This window comes from Eretmochelys imbricata, chromosome 18 (assembly GCF_965152235.1).
Source record: "Eretmochelys imbricata isolate rEreImb1 chromosome 18, rEreImb1.hap1, whole genome shotgun sequence".
In the NCBI taxonomy this organism is placed as follows: Eukaryota; Metazoa; Chordata; order Testudines; family Cheloniidae; genus Eretmochelys; species Eretmochelys imbricata.
The window spans coordinates 20,445,467-20,472,970 of NC_135589.1; the positions used below are offsets into that span (position 1 = coordinate 20,445,467).

Here is a 27,504-nt window from a genome sequence, read left to right on the forward strand (position 1 = left end):
TGCACACTGTACTCTTTAGGGATTAGCACTTCAGGGCGTTGCTGAGCTGTGAACATGCGCTTTCTAAGTAGTAGTGAATTAAAGCACTTTAATGCTTTAAGATTTTTAAAATAATCATTCATGTTTTCAATGTTAACTAATGCTTTTTCCAGCAGTATTACTGGATATATTCCAACTCTATTAATTGTATTTTTTGTAATGTTATCTTTTGGAAAATGTGTTATTTTTATAGCTGTGGTTTGTTTGTTTTTTGTAACACAATAAAACACACGTCTGAAATACAGTGGCTCTGATAGAAAAGCAGCTCCTGACTAGATGGCCCAGGAGGTGATCTCATAGTACTAATGATCTACAACTTGGAGAGTTACCTTCTGCCTTTCAGAATTGGCCTGAAGTTTGAGCAGGAAATGGGAAGCTCGCTGTTGCAACTCAGTGAGTAGTGTGAAGATACAAACGAGCAAAGCACAGAAGTACTTACCCAAGCCAAAGTAAAATTAAGATAGGCTTTGAGTGCATTGAGAAAATTGCTTGCAGGATCCCATCATTCAAAACAAGACACGGCATTCATCTGTGACTGGGGAGCAGCTGTGCATGAATCTTGGTCAGTGCATACAAAAAGTCTACCTCATTTCTACAAGCTTTCAGCACACTGGTGCTACTTTCTGCAACATATGAGCAGAGACAATCTGAGGTCATACTTAAGGAAGTTACATTTAGGAAAATGTAAGTTTTAGAAGAACTATGGCTGGATCAAACATTCATGTCAAAAAGAAAAAACCCCAACAAAAGAAAAACATTCGCTTTCATTTAATAAGTGGCTATCTTGATTTAATGGAATTTAGGGGAAGAGGGTTATATATAAACTATCTTTCAATAAATGGCCAGAAAATATACCACAAATCTGACAGTATATCATTAAGACACAGCTTTCTTTGGGTTTAAAAAAAAATGACACTTAAAAAACCATTTCCATGAGAGAACTGGGTTTAGTTATAAATATCACAGCTATTCCTAGTTTTAGTAATATATACCGTATATATATATATATATATAAGAATTGGAAATTGACAGAGTTAAGAAATTTTTTCAGGAAGAGAAAATGTGACGTATAGTTGCTCACACATTCAATGCAAGAATGTTATTTTAATACAATTAAAAAAACCCTTTTTTTAAATCTTGAAAACCAGGGTATGAGAAATACAAACAAGAATACAAAAGTCAAATATATAAATTTCAATATGCTCAACATAAGAATAAAAAGTTACAAATAACCTGGTTTAAAGCAGACTTGCCTGTTATGGAAGGCACTATCTTTTCCTGTGATGTGTAATCCAAATCTGGTGGACTGTAACAAGCATGTATATCATATTCCCTTCCCCCACTCAGGGAAAACATGTATTATTTAATTTCCCTATTGAAGAAACACTGAAACATGAATTTGGATTCAAGCAAGGAAAACAAAACTGCTGACAGATTGTACTCTCTTTGTTGCATCCTGGTGACATTTCTTGTAACAGACGTTGTACAGTGCTACTGTGTAGAGATTCACAATTTTATTCTAAAATAAACCTTTATTTTTTAACAGTGATGCAGTGTTCATAGAGAAATGCCCAAGTGCATGGTTTGCTCTGTGAAACAGTCCAATTCACAGCATGCCTTCCAAGTTTCTTTCATTACACTCTAGAGCCAGAAGTCTCCCTGCCTGTTCATTTTCAAAAAGTTAGATGCTCACAACTTCCCAGCGATGTTATTTCAAAACCATAGCAATGAATTAAGAACAACGTGGACAGTTGGATAGATGGGGGATTCAGAACAGGGGTATTTAGTACACAAATCACATTCCTGCATATACTAATGAGATGTACCGTATGGACCAAAAGGATGCTCTCATTTTGAACACCATGGTTGCACCTCATTTTCAAGCTGCCATTATAAATGTTCATTGCACAGTCTTCACTACAACAGCAGGTTGTCAGTACGTCGTTGTCAATATCATGATTAGTGTCTGGGAAATCCACTTTCAGGAAATCAGTATTCCAGAACCTGAAACTAACTCCTTGAAAAAAGGAAATACCACTGCAGACAAAGCCTCCCATAATCTCCTCTCAGAGTCCTGAATCATCGGTAACACCAGTACTGAACACTTTTGTAGCTCTAAAAGGTATCCGAGTTACAGGCGTTGTCAGTGAAAATGTAAAAAATAATAAAAAAGGTTGTTTAGTTTTGTATTAAGACAACAGTGGAAACCTCCCTAGATGAAGAGACCTCACTCCCGTTAGCAGAGCTCAGGGAATACCCTTCACTTCAAACAGCAGTGTGTGTCACATTATTTCAGTCTTGATTAGAGACACATCTATTGCTTCATTGCGTAAGTCAACAGCAGATCCGTTCCTCCAAGACTGCTCGGCAGCTGCAGCTACCTGAATCGTCCAGAGAAACTGCTCTTTGGTGATAACAGGGGGTTCTTTGCCTGTAAAAGAAAGACTATGTTACTACAGGCAATGAAGCATAGAGGATAAGGCTTTGGACTCTCAATCAGGAGTCCTGGGTTCTATTCCTAGCTCTGCCACTGAAGTACCATGTGATCATGAGCAAGTCACTTCACCTATGTTTCCCTTTCCACCCTTTGTCTGTTTAAACTATAAATTCTCCAGGGCAGGGACTACCTCTTCCTATTTGCAAGTATGGTGCCTATGCACAATGGGGTCCCAATCTCACTTGCATCCTGCAAGAGCTACTGTAATACAAATAATAATGATCTTTATAAAAATAGGGTTCATCAGTGTATCTGGTAATAACCAAATGTTTGTAGGGCTAACTTAGCTCACACGAGCAGGCCCAAGTTAAGAGAAGACAAGCCTGAACAAGTAATTGCTCAAACAACTAACTATTTTGAAACGTATTTTGAATATGTTTATGGTAAATAAGGGAGAAAGAAGCTAACTAAACTAATTACTGTGGGTACTTTCATAGTAAACAAAGTAGTTAAGTTTCAGAGTAACAGCCGTGTTAGTCTGTATTCGCAAAAAGAAAAGGAGTACTTGTGGCACCTTAGAGACTAAAAAAAAAAAAAAAGTAGGCAAGAACACCCTGAAGCTTGCCTTATACAATCTGCAAAGTGATTGGTCCTTTACATGCTAGAAGTAGGCTTGTCAAGTGATTAAAAAAAATAATCGTGATTAATTGCACTGTTAAATAATAATAGAACACCATTATTTAAATATTTTGGGTGTTTTCTACATTTTCAAATATACTGATTTCAAGTACAATACAGAATACAAAGTATACAGTGCTCACTTTATATTTATTTCTGATTACAAATATTTGCACTGTAAAAAACAAAAGAAATAGTATTTTTCAATTCACCTAATACATGTACTGTAGTGCGATCTCTGTCATGAAAGTTGAACTTACACATGTAGAATTATGTACAAATAACTGCATTCAAAAATAAAACAATGTAAAATTTTAGAGCCTGCAAGTCCACTCAGTCCTATATCTTGTTCAGTCAATTGCTCAGACAAACAAGTTTGTTTACGTTTGCAGTAGATAATGTTGCCTGCTTCTTGTTCACGTCACCTGAAAGTGAGAACAGGCATTCGCATGGCACTATTGTAGCCGGCATCACAAGATATTTACATGCCAGATGCGCTAACGATTCATATGTCCCTTCAGGCTTCAACCACCATTCCAGAGGACACGCGTCCATGCTGATGACAGTTTCTGCTTGATAACAATCCAAAGCAGTGTGGTTTGATGCATGTTCATTTTCATCCTCCGAATCAGAGGCCACCAGCAGAAGGCTGATTTTCTCTTTTGGTGGTTTGGGTTCTGTAGTTTCCGCATAGGAGTGTTGCTCTTTTAAGATTTCTGAAAGCGTGCACCACACCTCATCCCTCTCAAATTCTGGAAGGCACTTCAGATTCTTAAACCTTGGGTCAAGTGCTCTAGCTATCTTTAGAAATCTCACATTGGTACCTTCTTTGCGTTTTGTCAAATCTGCAGCAAAAGTGTTCTTAAAACAAACAACATCTGCTGAGTCATCATCCGAGACTGCTATAACATGAAATATATGGCAGAATGCAGGTAAAAGAGAGATGGAGACATACATTTCTCTCCCAAGGAGTTCAGTCACAAATTTAATTAACGCATTATTTTTTTAAGGAGCATCATCAGCATGGATGCATGTCCCCTGGAGTGGTGGCTGAAGCATAAAGAGACATTCGAATGTTTAGCATATCTGGCACGTAAATACCTTGCAATGCCAGCTACAAAAGTCCTATGCAAATGGCTGTTCTCACTTTCTGGTGACACTGTAAATAAGAAGTGGGCAGCATTATCTCCCATAAATGTAAACAAACCTATTTGTCTTAGCGATTGGCTGAACAAGGAGGAGGAGGACTGAGTAGACTTGTAGGCTCTAAAGTTTTGCATTGTAGGAGGACCTTGCACCCATTTTGCTCAACACAGTAAGAACATTTTGAAAGGAAAGAAGCACTTCTCTCTGGGGAGGAAGATATTAGATGTATTTTAAAGATTTCTTCAATTTAGCTATTGTTTTGGATCTTGGTATTAATAGCAGCTTGTTTAAAATGTGGCATTTTATACTGTACTTATTACGTGAACTTGAGAGCCATGAACAGAGGCAGCTAACAGGAGAATTTCAGAGTGAGTTTAGAGAAGGGAGTGTGGGAATCTTCCAGGTTCAGTTCTACAAGTGATTTCAAGCATAGTGGTGACATGCAACAGATGTGCCATGTTTTCTTTCCTGCCTAAAACTAGAAGCGACTTCCTGTGCATGAAGTACAGGCCGGTGACTGCGCTGAAGGAGAAGATTCTTGGTCAGGAGGGGGAAATAGACACATTAGTGAGAATAAGAAAAGCTGAGGCATTCCTAGACAGCCAGGTTCAGGAAACATCAGTACTCCAGCTTCAAGGAAGAAAGGAGATGGCCACCAAGGAGTCGGAGAGAGAGGAAGTCAGAGTGGAGGCCTGACAGTTCGTAACCACAAGAGGTAAGATGTTATGTTGGCATTCTGTGTGGCTGATAGCCAGGAGTAGGCAGGCTGTGGCTACCACAGAGAAAAGGACCTGGAGGAATTCCACACTAGACATTTCTAATCGATACCAATTCATCAGAGTGGAAACTGTGGAAGAAACCTCTTCCAGCTGGTCCAAGGGAACGGAGAAATGTATGGGATACACCTGTAGATGGCAGGTTGGCCCAACCTGTCAGAAAATCAAGCTTGCCCACAAAGTCCTACAACCATCCAAGGAAGAGAGACGATCCAGAACTTAGAAGAATCGAAAGAACATTCTACAAGGGACAGCAGACAAACACCCTGGAGTGCTGCCTTCCCTGAGCCAAGACTTGAGATATGACTCTGAGGTTGGATAGGCTTCTGAAGTTGATGTGAAAGAATCCTATAGAGTCACTAATGTCAGTGTCGCAGGACATACTGCGAACAGTAGATTACTTCAGGAAACTTGAAGCATTCTGTAAAAAATAGAATGTCCAAGCTATCTTCTCTGAGTTACTTCTTGCCCCACAAGCAAAGGAAGATAGAAGATTCTAGACGTGAACTTCTGGCTAAATAAGTGGTATAGGGTGGTGGGTTTTGCTTCTGTGGGGTGAAGGGGCTGTATAGTTTGGATGGCCTTCACCTCAGTAGACGGGAGACTAATCTTCTCAGGGCTGGCTAGAGTAGTCAAGGGCGTTAAACAAACAAACAGGGAGGATAAAAAGAGGGAAGACAGGCATACTCAACTCAAAATGGAGATTTCGAGAACAAAATTAATCAAGGAACTGAAGGACAGGAAGAGAAGAAATTCTTTAGTTGCCTCTACAACAATGCAGGTAACAAACTTTAATCCAAGAGTTTTCAAAGAGCTGTCTGAGGAGCTCACTGGACTGTTAAACATAGAATCATAGGACTGGAAGGGACCTTGAGAGGTCATCTAGTCCAGTCCCCTGCACTCATGGCAGGGCTAAGTATTATCTAGACCAGGCGTTCTCAAACTGGGGGTCGTGAGGTTATTACATAGGGGATCGCAAGCTGTCAGCCACCACCCCAACCCTCTCTTTTCCTCCAGCATTTATAATGGTGTTAAGTATATAAAAATGTGTTTTTAATTCATAAGGGGGGGCCGCACTCAGAGGCTTGCTATGTGAAAGGGGTCACCAGTGCAAAAGTTTGAGAAGCACTGATCTAGACCATAATGTTGATCTTCAGTAAATCTTGGAGAACTGGGGAAGTTCCAGAAGACTGGACAAAAGCTAAAGTTGTGCCAAATTTTCAAAAGGGTAAACAGGATGACCCGGGTAATTATAGGCCTGTCAGCCTGAGAATGATCCCAGGCAAGATAATGGAGCAGCTGATACAGGACTCGATTAATAAAGAATTACAGGAAGGCAATGTAATTAATGCTATTCAACATGGGTTTACAGAAAATAGAGCCTGTCAAACTATCTTGATATCTTATTTTGATGCGACTACAAGTTTGGCTGATAAAGGTAAAACTACTGAAGTAATATACTTAGATTTGTGTAAGGTGTTTAACTTGGTACCACATGACATTTTGATTTAAAAAACTAGAATGACAGAGAGTTAATATGGCACACATTACATGGATAAAAGCTATCTAACTAATAGGTTTCATAAATATAATGTACACTGGGAATTATCACTGATAATTTTAGTGGAGTCCTGCAAGGATCAGTTCTTGGCCCTATGCTATTTAACATTTTTATTAATGACCTGAAAGAAAATCACGGATAAAGCTTTCTGATGACACAAAAACTGGGGAAGTGGCAAATAATGAAGATGACAGGTCACTGATATAGAGTGACCCAAACCCCATGGTAAGCAGGATGCAAGCAAATAATATGCATTTTAACATGACAAAATGTGATTGTACCCATCTAGGAACAAAGAATGTAGGTCATACTTGCACAATGGGGAACTCTATCCTGGGAAGCAGTGAATTTGAAAAAAGATTTGCGGGTTGTGGTGGATAATCAGCTGAACATGAGTTCCCAGTGAAAAGACTAACGTGATCTCTGGATGCATAAACAAGTGAATCACAAGTAGAATTAGAGTAGTTATTTTTCTTCTACACTTGGCACTGGTGCGACCACTGCTGGAATATTGTGTCCAGTTCTGGTGCCCACAATTCAAGAAGGAGGTTGATAAATTAGAGAGTTCAGAAAAGAACCACGAGAATGAGTAAAGGGTTAAAAAACATACATTGTAGTCACAGACTCAAAGAGGTCAATCTATTTAGCATAACAAAGAGACAGTTAAGGGGTGACTTGAATACGGTGTATGAGTACCTATCATGGGGAACTAATATTTAATAATGGGCTCTTCAATCTAGCAGAGAAAGGTATGTCATGATCCAATGGCTGGAAGCTGAAGCTACACAAATTCATACTGAAAATAAAGTGTAAATTTTTAACAGTGAAAGTAATTAACCATTGGAACCGCTTACCCAGGGTTGTGGTGCATTCTCCATCACTGACAATTTTTAAATCAAGACTGGATTCCCACCCCCAACAAAATAAATAAATACATAAGTAAATAAGTAAGTAAATAAATAAATAAATATAAAAGCTCTGCTCTAGGAATTATTTTGGAAAGTTCTCTGGCCCGTGTTATACAGGAGGTCAGACTAGATGATCACAATGATCTCTTCTGGCCTCCGAATCTATGAAAACTGTACTGTCAGCAAATTTCCAGCTCATGGATGCTCCTTTAAACCACCAGCAAACCTTAAACGAGTTAAACACTAAGCATTAAACATTGAAAATCTACACTCTTTTTCTACATCTGACAGCTTTAGGGCCAACTTCTGTCTTCAGATATACATGTGACACAGTGAGACAACCAAGGGCAGAACTAGACCCATTCACTGCCAGTGTCATCAATTAGCATTTTATTTGGCTGCCACCAGAAATGCCAATTCTAATTTTAAAACCAACAATCTAGATTTCAGAGTTATTTAATGGTAACAAGGTTTTACTTTTCAAACTGTTCACACTGGCTGGTGTTTAGAGTTCATATAAACACCAGTTTCTTCATTTTCTCTCGTTGCGGAGTCTGAGATTCCAAGAATAAATGAACCCCAAATTGACATCGCTTTTGGAACAATCTTCAAGACTAACGTTTGTTAAAAGCAAATCCAAAAGTGAAATTAAGATTACTCTTACAAATAAATGGACATTGCATGTTGGCAATTTTTTCCTAACCTTTGAGAGTTCTGAGAAAGTGTCTAAAGAGTTCTCTGTATGCTTCTTTGTACCGATCAGCCTGGGTTTGTGAATATATAGACACAGATGTTCCATGTTCTGTAATTCCCAAGGGATTCTGATTATCTACCCGTAATGTTCCTTGAGAACCATGAACCTAGGAGAAAGAGGGGAAAAAAACAAAAATACACATAAACATGTGTTAAAGACCCCTAAATTAACATGCTTTTGGCCTTAAAACAATCTATAAACCATGGGCTTGTACCACCTGAGGAGTAACTCCTCCAACAGGTAGAATTACTTGCTCAGTCACTACAGAGGATGCAAGCACACGCTGTACTAGCCTGGGTTGCAGTTGCACAGTATATCCACTCTCCCTTGGTTATGAAACAAGCTGCTTTTATTTTAAGGCTTAAACATTTCCCCTCGCCAAATCCAGCTTAGAGAACTTTATATTTTTGCCACTCTAATATAAACCAACATGAACTTAGGCAGAAAAGATTTCCTCCAATAATGATAGATCTGTACCTTTTTTTCCCCCTTGGTACCATTTATATCTGTGATTCTGATTTACCTCTTGGCTTGCTGTGTCCACAATAAAAACATTACATTAAAAAAAAAAAGGGGGCGGGGAGGGAGATAGGTTGTCTACAAAGTTTAAGACTCAAGGCACCTGAAACAGCTGAGAAACTATCAGGGCCAAATTCTGCTCTTGGGTGACCATATGAAGCTCACAGTAACTCCAAAAAATGACCATGTGCATATCCAGTGGCAGAATTTGGCTAACAAAACTGGAGGTTTATTTTAAATGGAGAGCATGACAGTCAATTAATTGTTACTTCTACTGCAGTAGTAGTGTTCTGTGTAGTGTGCGTATACCCATAGCACCATGACAGACTCATCTGAAAAAACCCACCTCTAGTCTCTGATCACAGCTTTTAGTACAGTGCTGACTGACGTCCAAAGTAACAATTGCTCCACTAGGAAATTTCATGCTGACTGCTACAGTGTCTGCATCCTTCAAGTAGGCCATATCTGAGTGACAAGAGAGGCACTAACTCAGACTAGGAAATTAAACCAGCAAGTCTCTTGTACACAAAATTGCTCTTATTTTGTAAGAGGCGTTATAGTGAAAAGAACATCTTTAAACAGTAAAACAGGAAGCACAGTAAATACTGAACATGTGTGTGGCCGCCTACACTAATCAGACTACAGTCGTCCACACCACTCTTCGGCACCGCTAAACTCTGGAGAACCTTGTACTGTAGTTACTGGGGGCTGAACTCTCCAGGACAAGCAGCCTGGCCTACCTTAGGGAGAACCTTTCGCCTTTGAAACATACTTGCCTTTGTGGTTACAATACAGACAACATCAGGCAGCCTTCAGTATGCGGCCTACATATTCCATTATATGGTCACTTATTGGTTTTGTTCCTGGCAATTCAATGCCCTACCATACATTAAGATGGTCTATACTGCCGCTTGTAGCAATGGCAGCTGATTGCTGGCAGCAACCAATATTACATGAAAAACAGACTCTGATTAATAGTTTAACAGTCTGAAGTATTAAAAGGGAAATAATCAACTTTATCTATGTCAGGTTTAACCAAAGAACTGAAAAAATGATATTGTTAAGCACAAAGCTTTGTTTGAAACCCCCTGGAAATGGTAATATTAGCAACCCTTTACAAATCACCAATGTTCACAGTAATTGGCATTACTGATATTCCTATAATAGTTTTGCAGCACTGAGAAATCCACAGAATTCAGTGAAGTTTTTTAAGTGTTTGCAAATCTATTCCAACATTCTAGAAATTGTTCTGTATTTCCATTTTCAAACAGATCCATGAGAGAACATCTACATTAGTTGCCCCTTCACATATTTTCAAATTTCTAGCACTGAAATCTGCAATTACTAGGAAACTAACAACACATCCAATACAATGTCACCAATCCATGAAGTTTTACCTGCACAGAATGCATGTCCCAGTGAAAATATTGTATCTGGTGCACTTTCTCCCAGTAACAAACTGATAATATCAATATCATGTACAGCAGCATTATAGAAAATCCCACCTGGAAGTAAGAGGGAAAAAATGGGCACTAGAAGATTTAGCATTATAAAACCTATAAAACCTATGAGCAAACCTAGATATCTATACTGCATGAAAACCAATGTAAGAGCACCAGAAATATTATTTCAAAGAACATACAGATATACTCACTCGTCCACAATCAACATTAGGGTCAAAGGGAATATTCCCTGCCATAAGGGACAGAATAATGCATTGCAGGACACACACATACACACACACACATATATGGCAAGATAAATTGCTATCCCTTCACAGAACCAACCTCTTCTTCTATAAGAAAGCTACTCAGTACCTGACTTTTTTAGGAAGCTAAGAGATGCTGCTGGATATATGCTGCTAACTGTCGAAATCCGATGAATCCTCCCCAGTGCCTGGCTGTCATGGACTTTTTTATACAAGAACTGCAGGGCTGGATCAAAACGCCTACAGAGAGACAGCCAATGTGGAACAGTGAGTGTTCAGTACAGAACAGGTCATCTACACCACTGACATACAGTCAGATGTTTGGGGGCAGAAAAGAGTCTGGACTTCAGACAACTTCCAACTTAGACAAGGGTCAAAGTCCAATTTTTCTGATGAGATCAATTGCTCAGCAATTTATGAGACTTTCAAAAAAAACCTCACAATAAGTTCTTACAGGCAATAAGCAGAATGAGTATTTGCCCTTAAAGCTCTTTACCAACAATATAAACTGAGATATTAAGCCACTATAAATAAAGCGATGAGCAATGTCCAGGAAGTTATATATAGCTAAAAAAAGACACCTTTATGTTTTTATATTCAATTAGGTCTTAACAAAAAAAACCTCCACTCTAGAGAAGTTCAGATCCAACCTTGTGGCTTGGGCTCAACTTTCTCTGAAGCACTCAAACCAAAATGCAGTATCACAGTATATATTGTGTTTGAATATATTTCCATCTATATATAATTTGCATACAGATAATTTTTGCTTAAAATGAAATGAACAGTTTTCAACAAAAAAAACAGTAAGTGGTCAAGGCTGGGGGGAAGGCAGGGAGGGAAATAATCCACACTGTTACTAAACACATTGGGTCAAATGCTGAGCGTAAACTCAGAGCCACTTTCCTTGACTTCAGTGGAGTTACCGAGTTTACAGAACTGTAACAAAGCGGAAGTACATTAGAATTAACCCACTTTCCCCATATTTACAGTGATTTATGATTTAGGGTTAGTCTACACTAGAAGCGCTACAGCAGTGCTTTAACGCAGCATGTCTGGTGAAGACACTCTATGCCAATGAGAGACAGCTTTACCGTTGGCATAATAAAATCACCTCTGCGAGAGGCAATAGCTACGTCGGCAGGAGAAGCTCTCCCGCCAACAGCGCTGTCCACACCAGCGCTTAGGTCGGTGTAACTTATGTCACCAAGGGGAGTGGCTTATTGACACTCCTGAGAGACATAAATTATGCCGACAAAGCCTGTAGTGTAGACAAGCCCTAAGATCTATATATACAACCACAAGGAGAAAAAACACCTTTTAATATTTACTACATGTACTCCTATTTAAATGGGCCAACCATTCTGAAAACAAGCAGGACTTTCATTTTGATGTCCATTATGCGACCCTAGAATGTACAAATACGACTTCTTCCAAAAGGTGTTATAAGGAATAATGAGCTAAATTCACCTGTATACAGAAGGTCAGCCTAAAGTATTCAAAATAGGGCTTACATTACGTTTAAATAACACGTACGTACTATACTGGCTACATGCATAGAGGTGAATTTCACCAAATTACAGTGGCCTAATTACATCAGTAGTAGCTCAGAAAGAGTTTGTGTTAAATACATTCTTTACAAAGAACATTATTATTTCAAAGCCTACTCTATTATTTACACCCTACAATTATGTCTGGTCCACTGAAGAAGGGCTGGCCTATTTCAGTCAGTACAAGATTTAGGATACAGCTAGCAAGTCAGTAACAAATATTCAAAATAAAGATAAGTTTTAAAAATATATAAAATCTCTTCTGCATGCTTTTTATAGAAAATTATGCTGTGATATTTTAAAAAACAGAACCTATTTACTTCTAATTTTATTTTTCGATTGCTGCAACAGAATTGTCAGTGTAGTTATTAAAAAAAATAACAGCCAAACAAATAAGCTCTTCACATTCCTAGGATTTGAAAGAAAACAAGTGCAAGACACAAGCAGAAATTGTCTGTGAGGAGGAATTGTACTGTGCGACAAGGCTTAATGTTGTAATGTTTTTCACTGGACTCAACATTTTTGCAAAGTATTTAGTTTTGCAACAGAGAACAGCCAAATGCAGATCTCAAGTAGCCTAACTTTTACCAAAACCCATGTCTGCTGAATTAGATGACTGTATACACATACAAAAAAATTCCCACTTTGTTTTTTTTCTGAAACCACAGACCAGCAAAGTTGATCCATAGTATGGCTCAGTAATTCTAGTTACCAGTACATTTTCCTCACCTCTGAAAAAGATCTGGCATAACATTTTCAAGAACATCTAAGTGACTTAGGAGCCTAAGTCACTTCTGAACATGCTTAGATGCTTTTGAAAATCTTATCCTAGGTACCTGTAATACAAATTCTGTTAGCACCCAATCCAGCGTAGATGAATAAATTAATTTTAATCCTATGCCAATTAAGAAAAGATTCAATTGTCATCTCTATGAAGCGTGAACAATGAATTTTGAAGCAGCAAGTCCACCGAGCTCTCTGTTTAGCTACCTTCTAAGCAAAATTTCTCTAAAACAAGTATTAAGTAGCTATAAAAATTTAGGAAGGTTTCATCAGATAGAAACATTACTTTACATTTATGCTTCTTGTTGAAAACAAAAAAATGCTGGTCTTACTTGTAGAATCCACAGACCAATGGTCTTCCACATCTGTCAGCTTCATCAAAACAAGCCTCTGCTGTCTGCCTATCTAAACTGGGTAGCTTCTCGCAAAACACGCCTTTCCCTATGTAAATGTCATAGAATACAAAATTGAAGGCAGGACATAATCCACACTGAACATTATATATTCTGCAGTGTTCTATACATGTCAACACATTCCAGAGACAAGGTTTCAGAAAACTGAAAAAACTGTTTTTGCTGAATGATTTTCAATACCTACAGCAGCTACCATTTACTATTTACAAACCTCAAGAAGTGATTGTTTTTAGCGATAATGAAACTCTGATCTTCTTGGGTTTTCTTTTATACCTAGCTGTGTTTCTCTGAACAGACATTTCAGTTACCTGTAGTCAGAACAACAACACAGTACAAGCTCCACTGACATTACAAGTCATTAGGGTCATTGTCTTCTGTGGACTAAGTTCTCCCTAATTATGCAATTAGACACTCAGTGTATCCCTCAAGGGAAGCTACAAGGTACAAAGAGGCAGACTGCAAGTGATTTTAATCACTGGAGAGGAAGAATAATCCCTGATATAAATGCTGATGGGAGGGCCTTATTGAATTAAGACAAGGAATTTACAAATAAAACTGAAGTCAGTCCTGTTCAGAGGGCATTAACACAGATGCATCATCACTAACCAGGAAGCTCAATTGGTGTCTAGAGAAGTACAGTTTATAGGCCACTAGAGAAAAATTATTTCCACATATAAAAATGTTGAGACATTTTAGTAGAAAGATAAAAGAGGCAACTTGTTTTGAGCACCACTGCATTAAACCATGGTCTATGGAACACCACTGACCAACTGAGCAATTGGTGGTAGTCCACGGAGAGCTGGTCTGTTAGCGGGTGCTGGCTCTCTTCTCCATTTACAGTTGATTAAATGCATTAATACTTTCCTAATGTTACTTTTCCATGTATGCCCCTGATGTACTTGCCACAACTATGCCATGAGACAGCAAATGGGAACAGAGGTGTCCACAAGACAATCACCCCACTAAGATGGATTGATACTACAAAGAATTGTGGATCCCTGCTCTAGTGGACTGAGTGTAGGGCTGAGACTGAGAATGGGATCCAGAAACTCCTCAATTCCAGCTCTGACATGGACTTCCCAGACATAAGTGCTAAGTTTTGTTGGGGCAGATGTTCTTTAATCATCATATGTAAAAGACACAAAAGGATTTCATTCTTGGAACAATTTTCATTTAAACAAGCATTCAGAACAAATATATGACTGATCTTTAGCTGGAGAAATATATGAAAACCAGAAAATTAGCAGTTTGGGGTGTTTTTAATGTTACAATTATTTTTAAAATAGTCAATTTAGTACTTAAACTGGGCCTGATCCTGCTTTCATGAAGTCAATAGCAGTTTTGCCACTGACTTCAGGAGCACAAAATTGGGCCCTAATAGCATGTCTTAGATCAATTATCCAATAAGGAGATCCAGGAGATTTCAAAAGCCAAATCATTTTTTAGTAGACTATCAGTTTTTGAGTTCACTGTGTCTCTACCCAAATGGTGTTTCCTCTGGTGCAAACAACTAAGGATGTAGCTTTATAAACATAGTGGGCCCAATTCAGTGGGGCAACATGTTATATATGAAAGCAGAATTTGCTGCAGATCTACTTCAGTTCCCCTTACCTGCTCGTAAAGCATCTATCACAATTTCAGAGGCCGCTTCAGGTGGTGAACAGACAATGGCTCCAGAGACACTGCAGCAATTAAGAGAAAAATACTTAGATGGAGACAAAATTTCTGCTGAAACAAACAGTGGCCAAAATTAAGGAGAGAAAAAGATTCTTGAACATTACAAAAGTTCCTCACATCAGGAAGAGGGTGGGGAAAGAAACCAGCAACTCCCAGGAGACAGTAATATTACGAGCAGGGAAAGTTATTTTTTTAAGAACAGCAAGGACATAAGCTCTGGGGCAACAGTACCAGGAACAGATTGGGTTCCTACATTTAGTAGAGTTTTTTAAATGGAACGCTGACTTAATTCATGGTCCGCAGCCTCCCTAAATACTTTTTTTAATGGTATAGTTATAAAGAGCATGTGTTCACAGCTTAATAGAAAAACCTTTAGAATGGTTTCTTTCAAAACCTGTTTGAACCCTCTATGTTATCAAAACATATGGGGAAAGGCTTAAAACACAAATCTACACAGCAAATTGCAAAAAAATGTACAGTGAGTAAAATTTAACCGATTTTTACCTTTGAATTTCTACTGTGAAGTAACATCTTTCAGAGTCACTGTTCCCTTTTAAGATTTGTGTGAAATCTGAAATATTGCTTTCACAGATTCATAGATATTTAGGTCAGAAGGGACCATTATGATCATCTAGTCTGACCTCCTGCACAACGCAGGCCACAGAATTTCACCCACCACTCCTGCAAAAAAACTCACACCTATATCTGTGCTATTGAAGTCCTCAAATTGTAGTTTAAAGACTTCAAGGAGCAGAGAATCCTCCAGCAAGTGACCCGTGCCCCATGCTACAGAGAAGGCGAAAAACCTCCGGGGCCTCTTCCAATCTGCCCTGGAGGAAAATTCCTTCCCGACCCCAAATATGGCGATCAGCTAAACCCTGAGCATATGGGAAAGACTCATCAGCCAGATACTACAGAAAATTCTTTCCTGGGTAACTCGGATCCCACCCCATCTAATATCCCATCACAGGCCATTGGGCCTATTTACCATGAATATTTAATTACCAAAATCATGTTATCCCATCATACCATCTCCTCCATAAACTTATTGAGTTTAATCTTAAAGCCAGATAGATCTTTTGCCCCCACTACTTCCCTTGGAAGGCTATTCCAAAACTTCACTCCTCTGATGGTTAGAAACCTTTGTCTAATTTCTAGTCTAAATTTCCTGGTGGCCAGTTTATATCCATTTGTTCTTGTGTCCACATTGGTACTGAGCTTAAATAATTCCTCTCCCTCTCCAGTATTTATCCCTCTGATATATTTATAGAGAGCAATCATATCTCCCCTCAACATTCTTTCAGTTAGGCTAAACAAGCCAAGCTCCTTGAGTCTCCTTTCATAAGACAAGTTTTCCATTCCTCGGATCATCCTAGTAACCCTTCTCTGTACCTGTTCCAGTTTGAAAGTTGACAGGAACTCTATTTAGCCAACGTGTTTTTAGCAATCTAGATCAGCATTCCAGAACATTTAGTGAAACAATATAAACACAACATAATATTGCACGTTTACACTGTACCCTTCATCTTGAAGGATCCCAGAGTGCTTTATGAGCTTTTCACATTTGCCTCCACTGAAACAAGCCAGGCACTGTGCGGTGGAAAGGTGGCAGCCAGCAGGGAAACTGACAGACGACATGCTACATGACAGCATGAGGAAGGGAATTTGGCCAAAGGCATCATCCCTGAGAAAACTATCCGCGGAGACGAGACAGATGGTTTGTTTGTACAGCTACATCCAGAAGCCCTATATACCTAAGTTAAACTACGCTTCCCAGCGAGATCCTAGAATGCGTACTAGACATCCTGAGGATCGCAAACAGTAAAGTAATTCAACTAGACCTACAGCTGCCACCTGCTGGTGAAAGGAATACAGCGTTCCAATCTCACAATGTAATATTGAGGCTACTGAGGTCAGACGAGCAGGATTCACCAAGTGTGTCCTAACTCTAGGAAAATTTTCCAAAGACAGAGTAAGAACACTGATTGATAGTGCTACTTATCTCTTAAAGCCTTAATTACTTAATAAGGAAACATGCATGGAAGTTATTGGCGGACTGTACCGTTGATCATTGAGCACTATGTCAGCATCCTGCTGCCGTAGCACCCTGGTGTTGGCCAGGAATTCTGTATTGAAGGCACGTTCCACATCTGGCAGCTGATCCTCCACAATGTAAAGCAAACAGCAGCCATTTTCTTCCATTAAACTTTGAAACAATGCTTTGTTACCAAGCCCCACGCCAAAGAGGGCAAGACCAATATTGCTTCCTGAAGTCCCACTACTGCTGTACCGTCCCACTGACCCTCCAGAAGCCACACTGTTGGATGCCTCAGAAATAACAAGTCTTTGGATGCTCTGTTTTGAGGGAACAGGCGCATTTCTCATATGGAGGGCAGCAAATGCCGACGGGTGACTGGTGGAGGTAGAGGGTGTTTGGTCTTCTCTGGCAGACATGACACTGGTTGTGGAGCTGATGGCGCTGGGGTGAACAGGGATCAAGGACTTGTGGTAGGAAGGTGGAGATGGTACCATGCTATAGCTGGTGCCGGTGCTGGTGATGCAGGGATTGGTTGAGAGAATAAATGAAGGCTGAGAAAGCAGGGAAGGAGTGTCAAGTTGCATGGAAAGGCTGGTACCAAGGTCTGAACCTGCAGATCTAGATAAAAGGGGACAAAAGTCTTAAGGAAGCTGCTGTAATTCAGGATTATTCAAATACAAAGATTTTATTCCAACAAGAGAAAACTGAGGAAGTTTTACTGAGCTTCAGATGTCTCTAGGTGTGTGATCATAAATGTATTAAAGTTTTATTCCATCATTTGACTGACATGCTATCTGGCAATTAAATTTAGTTAGCTATACAGAACGAAAATAGTATCTCCCATCTTAACAAGATTTAATAGCAGGTTCTTCATGGTGAGCTATTAGCTACACTTTCACAAAATATACAAAGTGCACTTACTAGTATTCTGTGAAGTAACCTAAATCATTCTATTGAAACAAGTTACCAGAATAAATGGATGACGTTCATTCTGATGGTTACACTTGCTTTTGTTTTACTTTCTTTTTAATCCATAAAATTCAAGAAATTTGCAATATGTTTCCCAGTCAGTGTACTTTAAGTAAAACAGGCAACATACACATCTTAAAATACACATTACCAACTCTGAAAAATTCCTCACCTGTTACCACACTACTCTGAATTAACAGTGTGGTTGTTTTTTTTAAACAGTTTAAACTTCTGAGGGTATTTTTGTACTATTCCGCTTTGATCATGAAAAATCAATTAAGTCATTTCCACTTCCAAGTTCTTAGTACTCTGCAATACTTGGGTTTCAAAGGCTGCAAGGGGATGTTTAAAAACTAAATTACCTTCTTAGCAGTAAAAATATTTCTAGAGATCTTAGGTTTTATAAAACCCCGGGGATTTTGTTTGTTTGTTTGTTTGGAGTTTGTTTTTTTTTGTTCTAAACCAACTGTGCCGAATTGAAACGGACAAACACAAAGCTACCACACTACTGCCCTCACACTTCCTGGAAATCAGGGAGTTTGCCATCTGTTTATGTGCAGGAGGGGGGTGTAATTCGCAGGAAGGACTCGGAGGAAGTTTTAGCACCACTCGGGGATGGGGTGGGGGAAGCAGGCCAGCTTTTTCCAGGATGAAAGAATAGCCCCTCCCTGAAAGACAGCACGAGGCTGAACTCCGTGGAGCAGGACAAGACCCCCGTGTAACCGCCTGGGGGGAGGACAAACGACTCAACCCCGAGGCCAGGCAGGGCCGGCGGCCCCCGCGGGGAGGCGCCCCGGGCGCGGCAGCGGCGGGCGCTCCCCGCAGGCCCCGGTTTGACCGGCACAGGCCCGCTCTGGGGGGCTTCCCCTGGGCGAGGCCCCGGGCTGGCGGCGGGCCGAGACTCACAGCAGCAGCGGGGCGCGGAGGCCGTGCTGCTTGACCAGCCGGCGGTTGCGGTAGTGGCGGCCCGAGGAGAGGTGCTCCAGGATGCGGTCCCGCCGCACCCGCATGGGCAGCTCGCAGGACTTGCAGTAGAGGGTCTCCACCACCGAGCTCTCCCCGGGCCCGCCGGGCTCCAGCAGGTGCCGCTTGACGCCCAGGTCGGTGAACTCGGCCGCGTAGTCGTGCAGCGTCTTCTTCTTGCGCCCCATGGCCGGGCCGGGGCCCCTCGGGCCTCGGGCGCCTGCGGCAGCCGGGCGCTCTCCCTTCCGCGGCCGGCGCAGGGGGCCGCCTCTCATCCCAGGCGGGCGGGGCCCTGGGCGCCCCCCAGCAGCGACGGGGCTCGCGGGCACCGCGCGCGCGGCGGGGGGGTCCGACCCCCTAACGGGCGCGGGGCTGGCTGGCGGGGGGGGCCGCCCGGCCGAGGCGCCTCCGGGCCGCTCCCCTTCCCGTTCCCCGGGGCCGCGGCCCCGCTCTGCCTCCGCCGCAGCGCCCGGCCCCCCCGGAACCGGAAGCCCCGACCTGCCCTCGGAGGCGGGAGGGGCCTCGCCGGCAGCCGGGGTCGCCCGAGACCTGCCGCGGTGGGGGCGGGGCAGAGAGCCCCCCCCGCCCCAAATAGCCCCGACTGGGGGACGAGGCACCTCATGGAGATTCCCGGGACCCCCCCCCCCCGGCTACTGCTGGCCCCCCGACACCCCCTCAGTGCTGCTTCCCCCTAGTCACCCCCCGCCCCTGCTCCCCTGGACACCCCCCCGCCGGCACAGCTGCCCCGATCCGCCCCGGCTACTGCTGCCCCCCCGACACCCCCTCAGTGCTGCTTCCCCCTAGTCACCCCCCGCCGGCACAGCTGCCCCGATCCCCCCCCAGCTACTGCTGCCCCCCCGACACCCCCTCAGTGCCGCTTCCCCCTAGTCACCCCCCGCCCCTGCTCCCCTGGACACCCCCCCGCCGGCACAGCTGCCCCGATCCGCCCCGGCTACTGCTGCCCCCCCGACACCCCCTCAGTGCTGCTTCCCCCTAGTCACCCCCCGCCCCTGCTCCCCCGGACACCCCCCCGCCGGCACAGCTCCCCCAATCCGCCCCGGCTACTGCTGCCCCCCCGACACCCCCTCAGTGCTGCTTCCCCCTAGTCACCCCCCGCCCCTGCTCCCCTGGACACCCCCCCCCCGCCAGCACAGCTCCCCCAACCCCCCCCCCAGCTACTGCTGCCCCCCAGACACCCCCTCAGTGCTGCTTCCCTCTAGTCACCCCCCGCCCCTGCTCCCCTGGACACCCCCCCCCCAGCTAGCACAGCTCCCCCAACCCCCCCCCCCAGCTACTGCTGCCCCCCAGACACCCCCTCAGTGCTGCTTCCCCCTAGTCACCCCCCGCCGGCACAGCTCCCCCAATCCGCCCCGGCTACTGCTGCCCCCCCGACACCCCCTCAGTGCTGCTTCCCCCTAGTCACCCCCCACCGGCACAGCTGTCCCGATCCCCCCCCAGCTACTGCTGCCCCCCGACACCCCCTCAGTGCTGCTTCCCCCTAGTCACCCCCGTCCCTGCTCCCCCGGACACCCCCCCGCCGGCACAGCTCCCCCAATCCGCCCCGGCTACTGCTGCCCCCCCGACACCCCCTCAGTGCTGCTTCCCCCTAGTCACCCCCCACCGGCACAGCTGTCCCAATCCCCCCCCAGCTACTGCTGCCCCCCTGACACCCCCTCAGTGCTGCTTCCCCCTAGTCACCCCCGCCCCTGCTCCCCCGGACACCCCCCCGCCGGCACAGCTCCCCCAATCCGTCCCGGCTACTGCTTCCCCTCCCCCTGACACCCCCTCAGTGCTGCTTCCCCCTAGTCACCCCCGCCGGCACAGCTGCCCCGATCCCCCCCCAGCTACTGCTGCCCCCCCGACACCCCCTCAGTGCTGCTTCCCCCTAGTCACCCCCCGCCCCTGCTCCCCCGGACACCCCCCCGCCGGCACAGCTCCCCCAATCTGTCCCGGCTACTGCTTCCCCTCCCCCTGACACCCCCTCAGTGCTGCTTCCCCCTAGTCACCCCCCCTCCCATGTGCTGCTGCCCCCCCCACACTGCTCCCCTGGACCCCCCCCGCCGGCACAGCTGTCCCGATCCCCCCCCAGCTACTGCTGCCCCCCCGACACCCCCTCAGTGCCACTTCCCCCTAGGCATCCCCCGCCCCTGCTCCCCTGGACACCTCCCCGCCGGCACAGTTCCCCCAATCCGCCCCGGCTACTGCTTCCCCCCCCCCCGACACCCCCTCAGTGCTGCTTCCCCCTAGTCACCCCCCGCCCCTGCTCCCCCGGACACCCCCCCCCCGCCGGCACAGCTCCCCCAATCTGCCCCAGCTACTGCTTCCCCTCCCCCCGACACCCCTCAGTGCTGCTTCCCCCTAGTCACCCCCCCTCCCATGTGCTGCTGCCCCCCCCGACACTGCTCCCCTGGACACCCCCCCGCCGGCACAGCTGCCCCGATCCCCCCCCAGCTACTGCTGCCCCCCCCGACACCCCGTCAGTGCTGCTTCCCCCTAGTCACCCCCCCTCCCATGTACTACTGCCCCCCCGACACTGCTCCTCTGGACACCCCCCCAGCACAGCTCCCTGGGATCCCCCCCAGCTACTGCTGTCCCCCCTGACACTGCTCCCCCAATCCCCCCCAATTACTGCGGCTCTCCCCCGCTACCCCCTCAGTACTGTTTCCCCCCAGTCACCCCACTGATGTGTTGCTCCCCTCCCCCCCCATACTGCTCCTCTGACCTCCCTCAGGTATTGCCCCTCTTCCCAGCCACGCACACCCCTTGGCACTGCTCCCCTTTACACCCTCCTCCCCAAGCACAACTGGCCTGGGGGCCCCCCTGACACTGCTCCCCTGACCTTTCTCAGGCATTGCCCCACCCCTCAGGGGCTGCTCTCCCTGGACATACACACACCTCCTCCCTGTGATTTATAACCAGGGCTGGCCTACAGCCAGATTTTGTACTCATGGCTCTGTGAGAGAGGGTGTTACACTGATCCTTGTGCAGCCCCCTAGCCTGGCCACACTCATGCTGGTATGAAGATGCCTGTCAGTGAGCACATTACAGTGCATTTGCCCAAATGAACTAATATAAACACCTTTGGTACCAGTATCAGAGGGGTAGCCGTGTTAGTCTGGATCTGTAAAAGCGGCAAAGAGTCCAGTGGCACCTTCACTACATACACCCTAGGGGATGGTATCAGTTTAACTGTACCTGTTTCATTAAATCCATACAGAAGTTGTACAAACCCAAAAACCTGACCTAAGAACATGAAAGGATCGAAGCTGCAGCTCTTGACACGTGCCCCAAGAGGGACTGAGGGGATCCAGGGTAGAAGGGTACTGTCTTCAGTGTGTCACTGCTACCTGGTGTCCTGGCTGATGCGAGGGAGGGATAGTGCCAAATGAATCACCCACCAAAAGTAAATGAACATAAGAACGGCCATACTAGAATCATAGAGTATCAGGGTTGGAAGGGACCTCAGGAGGTCATCTAGTCCAACCCCCTGCTCAAAGCAGGACCAATCCCCAATTTTTAACCCAGATCCCTAAATAGCCCCCTCAAGGATTGAACTCACAACCCTGGGTTTAGCAGGCCAATGCTCAAACCACTGAGTTAGACCAAAAGTCCATCTAGCCCAGTATCCTGTCTTTTGACAGTGGCCCATGCCAGGTTCTTCAGAGGGAATGAACAGAACAGGTAATCAAATGATCCATCCCCTGTCGCCATTCGCAGCTTCTGGCAAACAGAGGCTAGGGACACCATCCCTGCCCATGAAGCAGTGCCATAAATACAGTGTTAGTGACAGGGGTGTTTTATCATATTTGTAAATTCTGCAGACAGTATAGTGCTTTATGCCCCACTTCTCAAAAGGATGCTTCTGGTTTCTCTGTCTGTCTTCGACCCTGGCATCCTTCCCCCATCCTTGGCTTCACTGTTTTTGCTTACTGGGGTTTAGCTTCTTATTCAAAGGCATAGTACAAGTTTCCCTCTGCCTCGCAGCAAAAAAAGTAATTATGTAAGTCTTCATTTTGTGCCCAGCTTTTATTCTCTATTAAAGTCATGAACACAATAGGCCTTAGCATTCAGTACACTACACTGGTTCCAACACCAATACTGTGTGTTTTCCAGTAAGTACTATGACTATAAGTTTTCTATTGAGGCAGGTTTCTTCTGGAACTTTTCAGTACAGCTGGACTTTTCAAAGGCATGTAAGTGAATTAGAGGCCACTGAATTTCAATAGTTTTTCAGCACACTAACTTCCTTAGACTGATTACTGGATCAGTTTCCCTGGTATAATGGATTCAGATGGTCGCTTCAGGTATTTGCAAAAATCCTCCTAGAAATAAAACAGATAAGAGACAGACTATGTGGCAAGGATTGAATTTCTAATGCAGTATTCTTAGCATGCTGCAAAAGAAACATTTAGAAGAAAAACTTTATCAGGTCAAAAAGAAGAGGAGTACTTGTGGCACCTTAGAGACTAAACAAATTTATTTGAGCATAAGCTTTTGTGAGCTACAGCTCACTTCATCGGATGTATTCCACGAGTTTTTTTCATGAAGACGATAGATTTCCACTCCATACGGCTAAATTCAGTGCCTTGCATAATGACAGGTTTCAGAGATGAAGTGAACTGTAGCTCACAAAAGCTTCTGCTCAAATAAGTTTGTTAGTCTCTAAGGTACCACAAGTACTCCTTTTTGCGAATACAGACTAACACGGCTGCTACTCTGAAATTTATCAGGTCAGATTCTTCTTTAATATGTGCAGTTGGTCATCTTGAAATTTCTACATCTGAAACTTTAACTGACATCAACGGAATTTCCACTATCAAAACAAGCATAGTATAGGCAACCAAGATCCACACTGTGAGTAATTCTGCCCTTTATGAGTGACTGAAGTAAAATTTAATAGAAATTAGATGTTAGTCATTATTTAAAAACGTGAGGTTGAATAAACAGAAAAATATAACATGCATAGAGTTCTACTATTATAAAGCAGACATTCTAGAAATGTCATTATCTTGTTTGCTTACATTAAGACCTGACAGTTCCAAAAAACCTTATAAAAGCGATCCTAAACAGCAGCAATTCCCTTTGGCTTCAACAGAAGAGTATCTCAGGATCAGGTTGATAGTGAGCTGCTAGGCTACAGTCAGAACAACCTTTTGGGGAGGACTTCTCCCTTCATTCCTATTGATTGTTTGAGGAACACTCCCATTCTTCTAATTCAAACCCATTTTGTCCATTTCAATAAGCATCTGAACTCTGGATGCTCCTCTGAACCTTCTTAAAGTTCCACCAACAGTGATAATAGATCTCTGTTTTCTTTCTGACAGGAATATTCTAAAATCCATTATCCTACAGATCTATGTCTTACTGGAAATCCACAAGAACCTTCCTCATATCCGTGTCCAGTGCAGTTCTTTCCCCCGTGCTCTGGGGCAGGATTATTGCATCGTCGAGATCGGCTCACCACGCCGAGGCCACAAGAGATGGGGCAGGGAGTCCAGGATGCCCACGGAGACCACATCCCATCAACTGAGACAAAGAAAAGACAAGCATCATGACCAGTGCTTCTCTACTTCATTTCTTTTTAATTTCTACATGTTTCAGGCATTTATGTTCAGGAAAGATAACTTCAGATGGGCTGTTGCAAATTGGTCTTTTCATGCAAGCCACTGGCCACTTTTTCATCTGGCAGCATCATTATTATTCATAAAGTACTGTGCGGGTACATCACAGTTTACAAAACATGAAAAATGTAGTAGCCATGCCCTGAAGAACTTACAGTGCAATTTGAATAAAAACCATGGACCAGTAGTTAGCATGCAAGAAGCCACAGAGACTTTAACAGTGAGGGGAAAATGAACTAAAGTCTTCACAGAAAAGGGGTTTTAACGAGGGACTTGAAGAAGGAAATGGAGATTTGGTATGCAGGAAAAGGTGGTTGTTCTAAGCATCAAGGCATAAGGAAGATGTACACCTACTGATGGGAGGAGGAGACAAAGGGAGTAGTTAGGAGTGGGAGGCAGTGTAGGGTGAAATGGGAGCAGAGATGTGGTGGGAAGCAGAGCTCTGGGGACACTCCAATCTGGTACTGAAGTCCCTTTTACAATTACTTATGCAACAGAATCTCTTTCTCAGTCTCATCTGCGTCTGATATTTTGGTGAAATATTACAGTATTCAAAATAACTACTGTACCTGGGCATTTGTTGTTGTTGCACACAGTGACTTCCTCCTTTAACCCAGCACAGGGCAAACCTCCTCTGGAAGGAGCAGGACTATTGCAAATCCGGATTCTTTTCTTGATTCCCAAACAGGTGTCAGAACACACTGACCAGGGTGACCATTCTGACCACTGGCCATTCACTAGAGAAATGAAACAGAAGCATTCTCATCTCTCTGAGCAAGGTGGCAGATCCATATTGATTCAGACTATTAGCAGCTATTTGTGTTGAATCTTGTCACATTCCATGAGGATACACTTCACTGAAAGGGATTCACATCATTGAGGATAATGGAAAATAATCATTAGGACGAGGATGTTGTCACAGAATAAATAGCACACTCTCTCTCTCAGCAGAAATGTCTCTGCTTTACCTTATGGATATATTTTTAGTGAAGCCCTGAACTCAGCTTTTACATTTACATTGTTCTAGAAGCAATGGGGCCACTGGGTATGCTCTGAGATAGACTCGCAGGCTGTTAAAACATACCAAAAATATCACCGTCATCACATGTTGATACATGTCGTGGCTCAGGACAGCTTATTTTTCTGGCAAGCTCCTCCAAGTGACAGTCCTAATTGTGACAATCCATGCTGTCCTGTGACCACCTTCTACTCCACTGACATGATCTCTTCCTTCAAATGCAGGAGATGACATGTTATTTGATAGGTGCTGTCACAGGCTGGCTGGTCCTTTAAGGTTCAGCCAGTGACCTAACAACTAGCCCCCACTTGATGGTGATGTAAAAATAATTAATGACAATTAGTGACCCCCTGCTGTGAAAAGGTTAGGGCGGGAAGGCCTGGGAGAGAGAAGCAAAGAAGTCAGGCTGGAAGGCCCACACAAAGCAGGGTAGGCTCCTGTGGGGGGCCCTGAGCTAGGGCTCACAAGGGGCAGAGAGATCCCTAAGGGAAGCTACCAGAGTCCCCAGGGAGAGGAGGCGGCAGTGGGGGGATCCTGTGACAAAGCAGCAGCAGAAGAGGACCTGTGCAGGAGTAGAGTTGAGTTACTGGTTTATAGATTTAATTGGACTTTCATTTGGACCCCAGGCACCAGGGGGCGCTATCAATGATAAGTGTACCCCATTACAGGTGCCAACTAAGGGTCCAATTCACAGTTTTCCTGAACCTTGGGTAGCTGTTTTCCCCAATGCAAACTGCTACTACCATTCTCGCTTGGTAATATTTTATGCCCACTTTGCATTAATGGAAATGACTACACCAAAGCAGGTCATCAGCAGATCAAGCCCTAAGAATTACTCTAACTTGTGGTCAACTAAAGAAGCATATAATACAAGGGATTGTCAGTGAGAAAGCTTCTGTTACAGCCTGTCTTTTTATGGCTCCACTGCTGTAGAGAATGGCAAACCAGCTTTGAACAGGTTGAGTCCTACTTCCATCCTCAACACAGCAAGCAGTTCCTGAGTTAGTATCCAAGCACCCTCTTCCTGGGCTTGGCTTTAGTGGAAATTCGAAAGCAATAACATAACCTCAATCTAAACTTTCCAAGCTTAGATGTTCTTTGGGCTTTCTTCCTCTGTACTAGTCCCCTGTGGCCAGAGACACCCTGTGAACCCCTTTATACACTGGTTGGAGTTTACTGCACCCACCTGCCAGTATGACTTAGGATTCAAGGTAATTACTATTAAGACAGGGTTTTTATGAGCTACACCTAGGGGAACTCAAGGAGTCCTACATTCCTGTACAAGGTCCTGGGGTCAGCCATCCTGTTATACCAACACAACTGATCATCATTTTGTGAGGACTCATGCTCTAGGGGATAGAGAACTGAAAAGCAGAGCTGCTGAGAGCAAATGAGATTCTCATTTAGTCTGTTTTGAAGCAGGACATCCCAATTTCTGGTTCCCATGCCAAACTGGCACAGTTTAGCTGACAAATGTTGCATAGGGAATCGAAATCATACAGCAATCTGTATGAGTTTGGAGAAATGAATGAGTTTGGACTCACTTGGGCATGGTTCTAGATTGGGACAAAGCTTGAGATCAGCAGAAGGTCCCTCACAACGCATCCCACTTTCTGGATGGGTGCACAAGCGGATCCGCATCTGGTTCTGGTATCCACATGTGACAGTACAGACTGACCACGGAGACCATGGGGACCATATGCTTTTTGCTGCCATAGGGAGGACAAAGATGAAAACATCAGGATGAGAAACACATCCACGCCTCACCTCTTCCCAGTCACATGTAAGTAACCAACAGGTAATCTCGTCTCCTTACCTTTACAGTGAATGCCATCGCCAATGAACCCACTCTGACACACACAGAAATAGGAGCCAAGAGTATTCAGACAAGTAGCATCCTGATTACAGTTATGGATACCTCTTGCACACTCATCTATATCTAGAATGGA

General features: G+C 44.0%; 1 protein-coding gene and 1 long non-coding RNA gene across 4 annotated transcripts; both read right to left on the reverse strand.

Annotated features, from left to right (window-relative positions):
* Nucleotides 1–792: 792 nt before the first annotated feature.
* On the reverse strand, nucleotides 793–19,258 carry LOC144276930 (uncharacterized). Of its 3 annotated transcripts, XM_077837387.1 has the most exons (9): nucleotides 18,860–19,258; nucleotides 17,009–17,602; nucleotides 14,881–14,951; nucleotides 13,189–13,297; nucleotides 10,636–10,766; nucleotides 10,216–10,323; nucleotides 9,165–9,283; nucleotides 8,249–8,405; nucleotides 793–2,470 (listed from the first exon to the last, which is right to left on the reverse strand). In XM_077837387.1, exons 1-9 carry the CDS (start codon nucleotides 19,189–19,191, stop codon nucleotides 2,322–2,324), a joined length of 1,770 nt encoding a protein of 589 aa, XP_077693513.1. In that variant the 5' UTR covers nucleotides 19,192–19,258; the 3' UTR covers nucleotides 793–2,321. The 3 variants fall into 3 exon arrangements, 2 of the variants coding, with proteins under 2 accessions (XP_077693513.1, XP_077693514.1); XR_013348363.1 differs by lacking the exon at nucleotides 9,165–9,283 and having other exon boundaries at nucleotides 2,337–2,470; XM_077837388.1 differs by lacking the exons at nucleotides 10,636–10,766; nucleotides 13,189–13,297.
* Nucleotides 19,259–23,022: 3,764 nt separating this feature from the next.
* Nucleotides 23,023–27,494, reverse strand: LOC144276933 (uncharacterized). The gene is made up of 5 exons (XR_013348364.1): nucleotides 27,372–27,494; nucleotides 27,100–27,264; nucleotides 25,107–25,274; nucleotides 24,282–24,442; nucleotides 23,023–23,238 (listed from the first exon to the last, which is right to left on the reverse strand). It is a non-coding gene; the product is annotated as an uncharacterized LOC144276933 (long non-coding RNA).
* Between the last annotated feature and the right edge of the window lie 10 nt (nucleotides 27,495–27,504).